This window comes from Tursiops truncatus, chromosome 20 (assembly GCF_011762595.2).
Source record: "Tursiops truncatus isolate mTurTru1 chromosome 20, mTurTru1.mat.Y, whole genome shotgun sequence".
NCBI classification, from domain to species: domain Eukaryota; kingdom Metazoa; phylum Chordata; class Mammalia; order Artiodactyla; family Delphinidae; genus Tursiops; species Tursiops truncatus.
In genome coordinates, this window is record NC_047053.1 from 20,770,193 (window position 1) to 20,785,454 (window position 15,262).

Consider the following 15,262-nt stretch of genomic DNA (forward strand, 5'->3'; position numbering starts at 1 on the left):
AGCAATTTCCATAACCATCAAGGCAATGGTTATTTAATATTATCTATATTGAGCATTCTAGATTTCCTAGTCTAGACCTTTTATTACCCATTTGTATCTCTGTTAAGATGGAGTTAGAACAATTTTCTAAAAAGAATTTTGGCTTTGCTCCTTCTCTACTCACTTTTTAAATTTAATTATTTATTTATTTACTTTTGGCTGCACATGGGCTTTTTCTAGTTGCAGCGAGTAGGGGTTACTCTTCGTTGTGGTGCGCAGGCTTCTCATTGCAGTGGCTTCTCTTGTTGCGGAGCCCGGGCTTCAGTAGTTGTGGCACACGGGCTTAGTTGCTCCGTGGCATGTGGGATTTTCCCAGACCAGGGCTCAAACCTGTGTCCCCTGCATTGGCAGGCAGATTCTTAACCACTGTGCCACCAGGGAAATCCTGTCTACTCACTTCTGAATAGATAAGGCTACCCTCATAATCAAGTGAGTGTCTTTGGTAGATTCTATTGTATTCACAAGTTCTGAACCCTGCCTTCACCTCCATTGTCTCCTAAGGCCTCTGTATCTGTATTTAACAGGCAGCATAGGAGTGTTGTGTTTTAGGTTCTTGTCAGAGTTCAAATTCACTCTTATTACAGTATTTGCCTGAGATAAAGTGTTTAGGGAGGATTCCCTATGTTCTTATATATGTTGAAATTTACCACTGAATCAAGCCAGATTAGTAGAGAGCTGGGGGATCTAGACTGCATTGTATTTGACCCTTATTAGAATTGTTTTTACTGAATTACACTAATATCATCATCCTGTAGTAAGGGTTGTCATGAGAAACTATCCTCTTTAGATCTGTTATCAAAGTATTTATTCCATTATATATTTTTTTCCTGTATGAAACCCCATAAAAAAATTCCTAACCAGTTTTGGATTCTCTTATGCATTAGTGTGTAATTAACTGCCCCTCTGAATGGCTTATCTGACTAGACTTGTTTTTCATATCATATGTTTGAAACCTTAGAATCAAATTTAAGGATCTCCCGTAGAAAATGTGTGGGTCATCGTGGCTTGCATTTTTCTGCCTTTGCTTCTAATTTATGTTCTCTAGCTTTAGATGTATTTTTATAAGCTTTGCTAAATCCTTTTCTAGAACAGGGCAGGGTATAAATAAACCATCAGACCTTCCTAATTCTAGATTTTCTGTACAAGGACTAGTAGAGAATCTTAGTAACAACAGTCATCTGTATAGTGCTTACTATGTGCCAGGCTTTCAGTAAGGGTTAATACTGTTACTCTTCCCATTTTATAGGTGAGGAAACTGAGACATAGAGAGGCCGGCCCAGTTAGTATGGGGTGGAACTAGGACTCAAACCCAAGTAGCCTGGCTCCAGAGTCTTTGCCCTTTTCTACTCTGTTAATGCTGCTTCTCAAGTCTGAAAGTTAAGAATGACTTTTGAGAATACGCATTTCCTGTCTTCCCTGCCTGAAGCATTGTTGTGTATAAACCAGTATAAATAAGTGAACTTAGAGGTTTTAAGATTATTGTGGATGATTATTTCATATTTGGCTATAAATAATTAATAAACAGTTTCTCTAGACTTGCCTTTTCTGTCCAGTTAATGAAATCTGAGGCATTAGCATAATAGAATAAGCACATTTATATAAATCTTTTCCACTGGAATTTTCCTCTGGAATTTTTTTCTCAAGTTTGTGAAATAAGAACCTAATTTAATATTTATGTTACCAGCCATAAATTTTTAAGTTGAGGGCAGCATGATCTGCTGAGTTACGTTAATTTGAATTGGGTGGTGGGGTTCTATTTCTGCTACATCCACTGGTTCAGGACGTGACTGGGCAAATTTCTCTGTCATACTACTGTTCTGTCTTTATAGTAGACTTAATCCTATTGTTTATCTATGCTGAGAATTCAGTGAAGTATATGTGAAATCTTTGTGCTTCTAATTTTAAATAAAATGGTGGTATGATTAGAAATATTATGGGACTTCCCTGGTGGTGCAGTGGTTGAGAGTCCGCCTGCCAATGCAGGGCACACGGGTTCGAGCCCTGGTCTGGGAGGATCCCACATGCCACGGAGCAACTAAGCCCGTGCGCCACAACTGCTGAGCCTGTGCTCTGGAGCCCGTGAGCCACAACTACTGAGCCCACGTGCCACAACTACTGAAGCCCATGCGCCTAGAGCCCAAGCTCTGCAACAGGAGAAGCCACCACAATGAGAAGCCCACGCACCGCAACGAAGAGTAGCCCCCGCTCGCGGCAACTAGAGAAAGCCCACGCACAGCAATGAAGACCCAACAACGAAGACTCAATGCACCAAAAAATAATAAATTTATAAAAACAACAACAATAAAGAAAAAAGAATAAAAGGGGAGCAGAGAACAGATAAGACAAATAAAAAAGAAATGACAACAGTTCCAAACCTAACCATATCAATAAGTACATTAAATGTGTCTAAACACCCCAGTTAAATGACAGAGATCAACAGGTTAGGGGGAAAAAAAAATATATATATATATATATAAAATTAGGGGAAAAGAAAACCAACCCTTGAATCCATGGGTTTATTTCAAAGATTTGTCTTTTCAACTTTGATAGTTTTAGAGGAGTTAGTAAAGAATACTCATAGAAGTGTCCAAACTTTAGTAATTACTATTTTTAGTACATGGAAAAGAAGTCTTCACCTTAGTTTTTCCATTTGTGAACTAGAGACCATCATCATCAAAATCACCTGTGCTGCTTGTTAAAAATAAAAGTTCCTGGGCCCCACTTCTGACATAATGAATCAGAAAGTCTGGAATCTGCACTTTCAGTGGCTTTCCTGGTGTGTTAAAATGTTGATGCACATTATAGTTTAAGAATTACTGTTTCAGAGCTTGCCTGGTAAGAATTGTTTTGGAAGCTCTCAAATTTTGGGAAATACACTATTTTCTCGAGATCCTTACAGGGGCCTATCAGACTAGCAGTACAGTAGATCCGAAACCAAATTTTCTGAGTCACCAAACACATAATGGCACCTTAAAATCATAAAAAGTTTCTATTTTCTTGTCATTAGCCTTGATTGGGCCTGATTTATCTTGGTCTCCATGTGAATTAGTGAGGCAGTGAAGGCCAGCTGATAGTAGTCCTAACAGATCACCCCTCAGGATAACTGAGTTTGGACAGTGGAGATCCTTGCCCACTCTTCACTTCTAGTCCTGGAAAATTTGCACTCATTTTCTCATTTCTCATAGGACTAAATTTTTCTGTTAAGATTTACAGTATGTATACCCTTCGATCCAGTGATTCTGTCTCCAGAAGTTTGTCCTGTTGCAGTGTTTTGAATTTGTGGGGGGACTCAAGCTATTTTCACAGAAGTATATATTTTGTGAATCCCGCCAGGAATTTTTTTTTTTTTTTTTTGGCCATTTGGTTAAATATGTACCAGCTATATGAGAGAAATAGTTTGAAGTAAAAAAAAAAAAATTTTGATAAGTATATTATTAAGCTGTATTATGTAGTTTATTTTAATATGTTTAACAACTTTACTACTATATAAAGGCAAATTAAGTTTTCCCAGTTAAGTGATGTGTAGTGTTCATTGTGTAATAAAAAGCATAGTCTACAAATTTTAGATGACATGCTTTGGGGACTGAATATACAGATTAAAATTTAACTTTTAATTTAAATATCAATAAAAGCTGGGCAGGGGATTGCTTTCCTGATGCGATACTTGGAGAAAGTTGTATTCTGCTCTGTTAAAAAATCAACTTGTTTATGTTTCATAATATTCACGCTTTGTTTCCAAATGAAAATCTAAGTGAGGAGGTTTCAGGCTGCTATTTATAAACACTTCCTCAGGAGCAAATTAGCCCCCCTCCCAACAAGCAACAAAACAAACTCATTTAAATTGGATAGTATCACTGTTTCCTTTTTTTAACCCTGGCATTTCAAATGCTACAAACATTTTGATACGAATAATACATGTATATATGTGCATTTTTATTAGAATAATGCAACCTATGAATGTGATAAAGATTATCTTGAGGTAAAATTTACCCTTTTTATACTGTATTAACTTGTATCTCAGTGTTCTTTATGCTTTTTTGTTTTTTACCAGCACTGCATTTTGAGTGCAAATTAAATAATACATGATTAAGAAAATCTATATAAAACCATCAGGGTCACTTCCGGTATTGAGCTGAATGATACGTGCCTTAAATGGCTAAATTATAAACCAGTTCATCTGCTTATGTAGAAACTCATGGGAAAAACTCTGGCCTAGTTTGAAGAAAATATTTTTGTATGTGTTTTAAATACAGAAATTGAAATGGGACTGATTGTTGCCTTTAATAACATGATACCACTGGAACAATTCATGCGTAAATGAATGCCACTATATAGACATTCTGAGAGGTGGATACCAGGATATTTATTGCCACTTTATAATGATTGCAAAAATAAATAGTAGGAAGGAGGGAGAAAGAGGCAACAGCCTAAATGTTCATCAATAGGACACTAGTAAATAATGATGCAGTGCTGCATATACAGTGGAAAATGACAGCTGTATGTTCCAATATGGAAAGCAGCTTGAGGAGCAGTATATATACTATGAAACTGGTTTTGTATAAAATAAATATATATGTGTGGGAGCTCTCTGGTAAGATATATAGTGCACTGTCAATATGGCTATTTTGGGGATGGGGAGTTAAGGTGGGGTAGGGTTGGATGATAGGGGGAGACTTATTTTTATATTATACATTTCTAAATTGTGATGTGTCATTGATAATAAATTTTTCTTAGCCATGACCATGTATAAAATTATTTTTAAACAGCCACAAAAAAAAAACGAGACCACTAAATTCAAGTGTCACCCCTTTTAGAAGCACTTCGTTATGTTCTCTCTTGAACAGTTTTTTTTATTATTTAGGTAATGGTACCTCTCATACTATATCGTAATAATTAATATTCTTTGAGCTCATTGAAGTCAGGCACTGTGTTGTTGTCTCTTTATTTCCAGGGCCTAGCCAATGTCTCCATAGGAGATAGTTAATAAATATTTGAATGAAGAAAGAGGTATGGGTGAAATATATGTAAGATGTGTTTCATGAATAATCCTGCTAATATTAAAGCAGTTAAAAACATTATTTTTATGTCCTGAGGCCATCGTAAGCAGTTGATTTTTACTGGCTTAAACTTTATTTTCCTTTTCCCAACTTCATGTTGAATTTGAGTCTTAGAACTAACCCACTTCAGTTTATATTTAAATTCTTGGAAACGTTAGAGATTACAGAATTATGGCTCTATTAACAATATATTGAGTCTAAATATCTTAACGGCCAACTCTGCGTAAATCACTTCAGCATTGCCTTGATAATAAATCCAGCAGTTTGGCTTTCTGTATGGAGAAAGGTTACATTTAAACCTTCTTGCCATTGCCTTTTCATTAGGATTCTGATAATCCTGACCTTCGAGACCAGGGCTCTATTTATTGGCGCCTTCTCTCAACTGATCCTGTCACAGCCAAAGAAGTAGTCTTGTCTGAGAAGCCACTGATCTCTGAGGAGACAGCTCTTATTGAGCCAACTCTGTTGGATGAGCTCATCTGCCACATTGGTTCTTTGGCCGCAGTGTACCATAAGCCGCCCAATGCTTTTGTGGAAGGAAGTCATGGAATCCATCGTAAACACTTGCCAGTACATCATGGGAGGTAAGCAGGTAAATTAGGTTTGAGTGAGAAGTGATTCTCTGTTTAGACGAAGTTGGTCTTCCTCAAGCTTTTATAGCCTAGAAAAATTTGCTATGCATTTGGCAAACCTACTCTGCTGCCCTGGAGGCTTCATCTGAATACTAGTGACCACACACAAACAATGGGTTAAAAGGCCCCTCTGTGTTCTAACCTCAGGGTAGGTAAGGTTGTGCCTTTAGAAAATTGTGGTGAAGATTTTCTAAATGGATAAAGTTTGAAAGTTGCTTAAGTCCCCAGAAAGATGAGGCTAGAAATTTTCCCAGAGTTGAAAACTTGGTAAAAAGCCTGTACAGGTGTACCACAGAGATAGTGCACTTCAGTTCCAGACCACTGCGATGAAGTGTCATGAATTATTTTGTTGTTGTGTTTTCAGTGCATATAAAAGTTATGTCTATACTAATACTGTAGTCTATTAAATGTGCAATAGTATTATGTCTAAAAAAATAGTCTACATATCTTAATTTAAAAATACTGTATTGCTGGGGCTTCCCTGGTGGTGCAGTGGTTGAGAGTCCGCCTGCTGATGCAGGGGACGCGGGTTTGTGCCCCGGTCCGGGAGGATCCCACATGCCGCGGAGCGGCTGGGCCCGTGAGCCATGGCCGCTGAGCCTGCGTGTCCGGAGCCTGTGCTCTGCAATGGGAGAGGCCACAGCAGTGAGAGGCCCGTGTACTGCAAAAATAAATAAATAAATAAAAATAAAAACACTGTATTGCTAAAAATGCTTATCATCATCTGACAATGCAGGGTTGCCACAAACTTTGAATTTGTAAAGACTGCAATATCTGCAACGTGCAATAAAATGAGGTCCGCCCATGTATACATTTAGCTATTTTTATCCTTTACTGTAACTTTGGTTCAAGCTTATGGATGAAGTTAGCAGATACTGCTTCTCTTATGCTGTAAAGCCAGCTGTTAACGAAATAATGTTTGCAGGATTGTTTTATAAGAGCAGCCTAGATTCTGTGTAGACATAGTTGTTCAGTTGCCTGTACCTTTTTTACCAAAATAAATTGCTCCATATCAGTAAGGAAATGCTATTATGAACAGACTGTCAGGTAACATGGAACTCTTGCTTTATAGATAACCTTAAAATTTTAATTTGGGAACGGCAATACTCTAATAAACTCTTATAATGGGTATCTTGGAATCTTTCCAGAATCTCCCTTCATTAATTATAATAAACCTCAAATCTTAAGTAGAATTTGATCTCTGAGTGGTTAGAGTATCTGCACTTGCACCGTTTCTGAGTGTCTCGTATTGTCTAATATATATTGCTGTTTCAGTGGTTCATGAATAGCCAGAGTGTAGGATTTATTGCTTTACAAATTAGTGTAGTCAACGTTTACAATACTGTAGCTCTGTTTTAACAGACTGTGGGCACAGATAAACAAAAAGAAAAGGGCAGTACCCAAGAAAATGATTATTAATCTTTCATTAGCCCTTGCGTTGAATCTTTGGTTTTAGGGCAGTGCTGTGATTTTCACCCAAAGGAAACTTGTGGTTTCATAAGGATCAGGCCTCGTTACAGGGTGTTTGACCTCGTAGGCAAGCCTGTTTAACATTCGCTAGATATGACCGTTTAACTTCTAAGTACATCTCCCAGTCTGTGCTTCAAGTTTTGATAAATAGATACGGACTTTCTGTTGTTTGCCGTTTAAATTACCTTTCTCCTGATAACTTTGACCCTCAAATGGGATGGGGAAAGTAAAACAAATCAACAAACAAAAACAACTCTTCCTAGAACACAAAGAGAACCAATATGTAAAAAGAAGCACAGTCTCTTACATAAGGTCTTTATCAGATTACTAGCCTTCAATTTGTTACCTTCACAATTCCTTATGTGGTTCCTTACGCGGGCCTCTCACTGCTGTGGCCTCTCCCGTTGCGGAGCACAGGCCCCGGACGCGCAGGCTCAGCAGCCATGGCTCACGGGTCCAGCTGCTCCGCGGCAAGTGGGATCTTCCCGGAACGGGGCACGAACCCGCGTCCCCTGCATCGGCAGGCGGACTCTCAACCACTGCGCCACCAGGGAAGCCCTGTTTTGGGTTTTTAAAAAAGAAACACAAGTGCAGAAAAATCCCCTTTGAAATAAATATGGGTATGTTGCTGCAAATGGCATGTCTGTAAGAGTACTGACATCACCTAGCTTTCTTCTGCGTCCTAAGAGTAATAAGTGATATGCCTCTGACGTGAAATACATTTGCAGCATAAAACCTTAGAGGCTTAAAAATGCTTACTTCATGAGGTCTTTTAAAATCACTTGGGAAAGAGAAAAGTGCTTTTTAGTTGAGTATTGCTTACTATACTTGTCAGCTGCTCTGTGGGCATGAGATGGTAAATAGTTGTCTAACTTGGAAATATCTCACCTTTTAAAAATACTGCCGAAAGAAAAAAATACTGCTTTGATGACAGTTTTATGCAGTTATTTCCCATGCCTTCACAATGGGGAAAGATTTTCATGTTAGTTTTCTTGTGTCTACAGTTTAGAAAAAATACATAATAATGATTTATCATGTTCTTAATTTGTAGAAACTATAAGATCATTTACTTCTTTTCATCTAACTCACTTTTGTCTTCTCATAATACTCTTACCTGTCTATTAGAGTGGAGGAAAATATGTGCCTTTTCTGCCTTCTATTTAAAGGTGCTGATAAATCCATGTGTTTTGTCACATTTCCCAAACGGTACATGTTGAGAGATGATAGAATTTCACGGGCAGAGGATACCCTTTATGGAGATTTCATATATTTCTTGCTAGGTGTATATGAAATTGTTTCCCCTTTTGACTTCCTTATTAATTTTTGGCTTTATTTGTACCCACCCTCTCCCCAATCTAGATAGGTCTCCTTTTGGCTTCCTTGACACTTTTTCTTCCTAAGCCCTCTTTTTTTTAGATTGTTTTTCTCTTTAATCGTTGCAATTTTGTGTTCCTTCTCTTCTCTGGTTGTATCACAAGGCTCATTCTGAACCTTCTCTATGTATTCCCTTAGGCGGTTTATCTTCTAAGCACAGTTACCACTGATATATTCTGTTAAAGACGCCCTGCTCTTAACCACAGCACCCCTGCGTTACTCTGCTCATTTCACCTGAGGCGTGTGTGTGAATTTCTTCCCAAGTTTACTTCTGTAACTCTGCCAGTCCCTTTTCCTTAGCTGTCTGTTGGTCTTCCCTACTTGTTTTTCTCACTTGAAACTTAACAGAATTGAAAGCAGCATATTATTTTCCCCATCATCCCTCCAGATTCCTCTTATATGGAGCAACACTAGTCTTTCGCTTCTTCGTTTTTGTTTTTTCTGTTTGATTCTTCATTCTTATTTGTTCAAGTGTTGTCAGAACCTACCTAGGGTTTTGGTTTTTTAAGAAAGCATTTGTTTATTAATGGAATTTTTATAGTGGTTTTTTAGTTTTTAAAAAATTATATAAATCTTAGGAAACATACAAGATAGAATGGTATAGCAAACACGTGTACTCATCACTCAGTTTCACCAGTCATCAGTATTTTGCCAATCTTGTTTCATTTATCACCCCCACAAATTTTTTTCTTGAGGGAGCTGGAGTATTTTAAATTAAATTCCAGACCTCATATCACTTCACCAATGAGTACTTTACTTGGTATCTCTCAAAGATAAGGACTTAAAAAAAAATCACAATATATTATCAAGCCAAAATTAGGGGTAATTCCTTAACATTCAGTAAAACTGAAATACTTTCAGATTCTTTCAGTTGTCATTCTCTATTCTACTTTAAAGTTTATCTAAGATTGGTTTTACTTTTTTTTTTTTTTTTTTGGCGGTACATGGGCCTCTCACTGTTGTGGCCTCTCCCGTTGCGGAGCACAGGCTCTGGATGCGCAGGCTCAGCGGCCATGGCTCTCACGGGCCCAGCCTCTCCACGGCATGTGGGATCTTCCCAGACCGGGGCGCGAACCCGTGTCCCCTGCATCGGCAGGCGGACTCTCAACCATTGCGCCACCAGGGAAGCCCTGGTTTTACTTTTTGCTTAAATGTTTGGAATAATTCACAGTGAAGTCGTCTGAGCCTGAAATTTTCATTGTTTTTTTTCACTTTTTAAATGAATATGTCATTTATAATAATCTTAGTATTAGTGCACTAATCTTTAGTGTATAGCTCAATAGATTTTTATGTGTGCATGCACTCATATAACCGCCACTGTGATCAGATATAGGCTATTTCCAGCACCCCAGAAGACTCCTCATGCCATTTTGCTGTTATATCCACCCTCCAGAGATAACCACTGTTTTGATTTCTATCACTGTAGATTAGTTTTGCCTCTTCTTGAACATCATGTAAATGGAACCATACAGCATTTGCTCTTCTGTTTCTAGCTTTTTTGCACAGTATAATATCTCAGACCACTCTAATGCCATGTTATCAGTTGTCTATTCCTATTTATTAGTGCATAGTATCCCATTGCCTGCATATGCCACAATTTATTTATATCTGCTGTTGATGTATCTTTGGGTTGTTTCCAGTTTGGGGCTCTTATGGAGAAAGCTGCTACGAATATTCCTATATATTTCTGTTGGTAGACTTATATACTCATTTCTCTTGTGTATACACTAAGTGGAATTGCTGGTTTATAGAATAGATGTATATTTAGCTATAGGAGATACTGTCAGTTTTCCCAAGTGATTGTACCAGTGCACACTCCTTCCAGAAATGTATAAGAGTTCTAGGTGATCCACATCCTTAGCAGCACTTGGTATTGTCAGTCACTTTAATTTTAGCCATTCTGGTTGATTTGTAGTGGTGTCTTACAGTTTTAATTTGCATTTTCCTGATGAGTAAAGATGCGAGTACCTTTTCATGTTTATAGACTGCTAGTCTATAAACTCTTTTGTGTCATGCCTGATCTTTTCCTTATTTTTTAATGAGTTATCATCTTTGTAGGAATTCTGTATGTAATGATCGAATGATTTATAGGAATTATATGTAATTTGGATACAGGTCTTTTGTCAGATGGATATTTTGCAAACTTCTCCCAGTCTGTGGAGAATACCTTTTCTCACTCTCTCTTAATGGTGCCATTTGAAGAAGAAATGTTCTTAATTTTAATGAAGTCCAGCTCATCACTTTTTTTCTTTTATGGTTAGAGCTTTTTTTTTTTTTTTTTGTGGTACGCGGGCCTCTCACTGTTGTGGCCTCTCCCGTTGCAGAGCACAGGCTCCGGACGCACGGGCTCAGCGGCCATGGCTCACGGGCCCAGCAGCTCCGCGGCATGAGGGATCCTCCCACGAACCCATGTCCCCTGCATCGGCAGGCGGACTCTCAACCACTGCGCCACCAGGGAAGCCCTGGTTAGAGCTCTTTGTAGAAACTTTTGTCTTCTCCAAGGTCATAGAAATCCTCTTGGTTTTCCCCTTCACGTTTATGTCTGATTTATCTCTAATTTTTGTTTATGTTGTGAGGTGTAGGAGTCAAGGCTCATTTTTGTCCCACGCAGCTATTCAGTTGACCCAGCACCATCTATTAAGATCATTTCCCCCTGCCTAGTCCATTTAACATCTCTTGGAACTCACCACTTCGTTCTTATTTTTACAGTGTTGTGGCAGTAACGGTTTAGGTCACTCTTAGCTCATCTTCATGTCCATTCTACCAACTTCAGTCCATTATACACACAGCTGCTTGGGTAATGTTCCTCTAAATGTTCATTTTAGTTCTTTGTTCAACAAATAAAAGTGATTGTGCATTGCCTATCATATAAAAATTAACTCTCCAGACCTGTTTTCAGAGTTGTATTTCCCTCATCTTCACTTCCCCCAAATCTTACCAATTACAGTGTCTGCTCCTGCCAGTATAATATTTTCACCACCCCTCAAGTCAAATTGTCCATTTCTGTGCCTTTGCACAAGCTATCCTTTCTTTTTCTGAAGGTCTCTCCCTGGTAGTTCCTCATAACTATGCTGTTTTTGAAAATCTAGCCATAAAACCATTCTCAGAATCTTTTGGGATCAGCCCCACCTGGTTCTGTTTTGCTTCTCATCTATATCCTGTCAGTATGCAGACACACAATACTCATTTCTGCTTTTACACAGTGAGTGTGCTCTTCACTTGTTTTGTGAATGCTGTGTTTTTTTGTTTGTTTGTTTGAGTGTAAGTTATTTGAGAACAGGAAATATATTTCCTTTTTAAAAAAAAAAAAAGATGTATTTCCCCAGAGTTCTCATTACAGTGCTCCCTTATAGAGTAGGTGCTCAATTAAAACTGATTGACTGATGAAGTTATATAGTATAAGAGTTTTTTCCCCCTCCGGTTTTTGTATATCTGACCTTCACCCATTGCCTTGTTACTATGTCCCAGGTGAAACTGACTTTTCTCTTTTCCCCTCTTTCTGTGTGTGACTTGCAGCACTGATGCGGGTGACAGCCCTGTTGGCACCACCACTGCCACCAACCTGGAACAGCCTCAGGTTATCCCCTCTCAAGGTGACCTTCTGGGGTATCTTTTAAACCTTGACCTTGGTCCCCCAGTCAATGTGCCACAGGTATCCTCCATGCAGATGGGAGCAGTGGATCTCTTGGGAGGAGGACTAGATAGTCTGGTATGCATCTTTCTTCTTTCTTTTGGTTATTTAAATTCTTTTTATTTTTAAATTTCTGGGGTTATTTTTAATTCTGATATGCTGAAGAACTTTAAATTATTCCGCTTTTTAGAACTAGACATTTCCTTGACGAGCAGAGCAATGTCCTTTGATAAAGGACAGGATTATTTTTTCTAGAGATTTAATTGATACTGTTCATCATTGGTATGGGATATGTCTACAAGTGTACATGATTATTTTGTTGTCCTGCCTCTGAATGGAACTTTTGATGTTTAACCAACCTAGTCACCTTTCCAGAGCTTATTGTTGCTCCTGCTGCTTAACTCTGGATAGCCCCTGTAATTCCCCTTCTGACCTGAACATCATTCAGATGACCTCATAGTGATCATCCTATTTTGAGGCTTTCGGACTTTTGCCTTTTTTGTATTTTGTTGGCTTATGCCTTGTCTAATTCCAAAAGGTTCATTGGAGCCATTTGTGTTTTTTTTTTTAAATGTATCTTATAGTTGAGAAGTACTTCTTTTTTTTTTTTTTTTTTTTTCATTGCAGTATGTAGGCCTCTCACTGTTGTGGCCTCTCCTGTTGCGGAGCACAGGCTCCGGATGCGCAGGCTCAGTGGCCATGGCTCACGGGCCCCGCTCCGCGGCATGTGGGATCTTCCCGGACCGTGGCACGAACCCGTGTCCCCTGCATCGGCAGGCGGACTCTCAACCACTGCGCCACCAGGGAAGCCCGAGAAGTACTTCTTGATTGGTTCTTTTTTCCCCTTTTCCATCCACACCCCGCCCCCACTCCACCCTGTCATACTTCCAATTTAATTAGCTTCCAGGATTCTAATACTAAAAGGCTCCAATGTCCAGAGTATCTGTGAATATGTGCCACCAGTGGAAGCCAATTAGTTACTGTTGCTGTAAAAGATAAATGAGAAATATTAAGGATGACCTTCCATCTGTGTAGAGAAGGCCAGAAAAATAGCAGGTCTCATCACACGGCTCCCTGCAAGTTAGATACTTAACTGTGGTGGAATTAGAGGGGCTTTTTTAGCTGAACACTTGAAAATAAGTTGTTCATCAACCTGATGACTATAAATATGCCCAACAAACTGATTTATTACCCAGCATCAGAAATTGGAAGGCAATGCCATAGATACAAAAATATATGTTCTCAGAGATTACATAAACAAAACGACCTTACTTTCTGCTTCATACACTGGCATTTTCTCTTCTACTTTACGAGCAGTATTATGTCTGGGATTTATGCCAGCTGGTACAGGTACATTTACTTTTGGCTGACAGAGAGCCTAAGGAGATAGGGTTACCGTCATATCTTTGTGGGTGATACATTTTACTAAAGGAAGTCACTGCTTTCAGAGTCTATACACTGACCAAGCTCTGGACTCTAGCTAATGGTGACACAAATGAGCACTGCTTTTGTCTTCCTTGGGAATAAAAGCATTTGCTTTTCATTTTCATATCTCTAATGAATAGAGTTGACTGAATAGCTTCCTCGTGTGATATCCTACATTGCTGTATAACCTCCTTAATAGACTCAGGAGACTGACAAATGAATATTGAAATATTCATGGAGACTCTCAGAAATCCCTTATAAACACTGAAATAACTCATCCTATTCTGTTGACACATGAGCTACAAGTTAAATGTTACATCCTCCCCACGGTTATGCCTTACCAACCCTGCTTATTTCCCTAGTGGTTTACAACATAGTGGACTTGCTGAACCTAAGAAGACAAAGAAATTAAGTTTGAAGGATGGAGGGGAGAAAGAGGCTCTATATTTTGATGTTGACTGGCCCAGGATTCTGTCGTCTTGTTTCTTAACCCACTTTAGCATGGAAGGGAAAGAAACATGTTATTTCCATTTGGCTTTGTATCAGCTCTTGCTGGCCCTTAAAACTAGTGAGTTTTCTCCTTATATTTTACACAGCTTAATCCAGTCATGTGTCAGAATTCTGGCAAGTTTACATCAGATAGAAAAACAATTAGAACTTTGTCAGATTATAGTAGCCCAAGTCACACATGGGCCTTTTTTCATTTTCTTTTTTTGCAAAGGATATTCTCTTTGGGGTGGAGAGTAAATTGTTTTTATAATTGGATGTCTAAATATTATACAGCCTTTGCTAGGTAGGCCCAGTAATGTTCCTGTGTAACTCTAAATTTTAGCTTATTCTGACTTTGGGATTTAAAATGGTATAATTGGTGTTGTAGCCCCAGAAAGTGTTTACATGCAGGTTTCTTCAGCTTATTCTGTGATATAAATATGTCCCAGAAATCAAAATGAGGAGTAGAAGCCCTTCTTTTTGCTTTGGATCTGTATGTAGTGAAATATATATCACTCAAAGAACCAAGATTCCTTTTAAGAGACCATCACAAGGAAGAGGCCTAAATCTGGCTGTGTGAATGACGAGTTTCTGTGGCAGCAGTAGTCTATGCCAGTTTTAAAATGCTTTTATTGTTCTTACGTAAATTATCTAATTTAAAGAGGAAAATCGTTCTCAAAGTTTTTACTTAGTATATACAGATAGTGCTGTTTCTTGAATGAATTGTTGCCTTACAGCAGTGCTTCTCAAGCTAATGTGTACATAAATCAACTGGAGATCTTGAACAAGACAGATTCTTGTTGCTCTGGGGTGAGGCCTAGGAGTCTGCATTTCTAACAAACACCCAGATCTGTGGACCACATTTTGCATAGTAAAGACATAGAGTATCTGTGATCACTGTGAACCACTTCACTTTAGTGTTTGAATAGCTGTTGGTAAACCCAGATGCCTTGTTCTCTTGGCTTCGGTAGTAAACACACTCCTGGAAAGGGGGCTCCTACTCTGCCTCAGATTGAGAGAGGGCAAGAAACTCTTGAAATTATTTTGTTAAAGGTCTGTCTTTCACTCTCTAGGAAGAAGAATGTCGCTGGGTGTGGTAGAATTTGACCCAGGTCCCCATTTAAAATATGGCCTGGATTAGAGTT

At 38.6% G+C, this 15,262-nt stretch overlaps 1 protein-coding gene across 1 annotated transcript in view; it reads left to right on the forward strand.

The window, feature by feature from the left end:
• The window catches only part of LOC117309397 (AP-2 complex subunit beta-like), a 74,861-nt gene that overhangs the window by 41,363 nt on the left and 18,236 nt on the right, over positions 1 to 15,262 (forward strand). Inside the window, 2 exon segments of the mRNA XM_033846802.2 lie at positions 5,421 to 5,680; positions 12,089 to 12,281. Coding sequence (XP_033702693.1) covers positions 5,421 to 5,680; positions 12,089 to 12,281 — 453 coding nt within the window.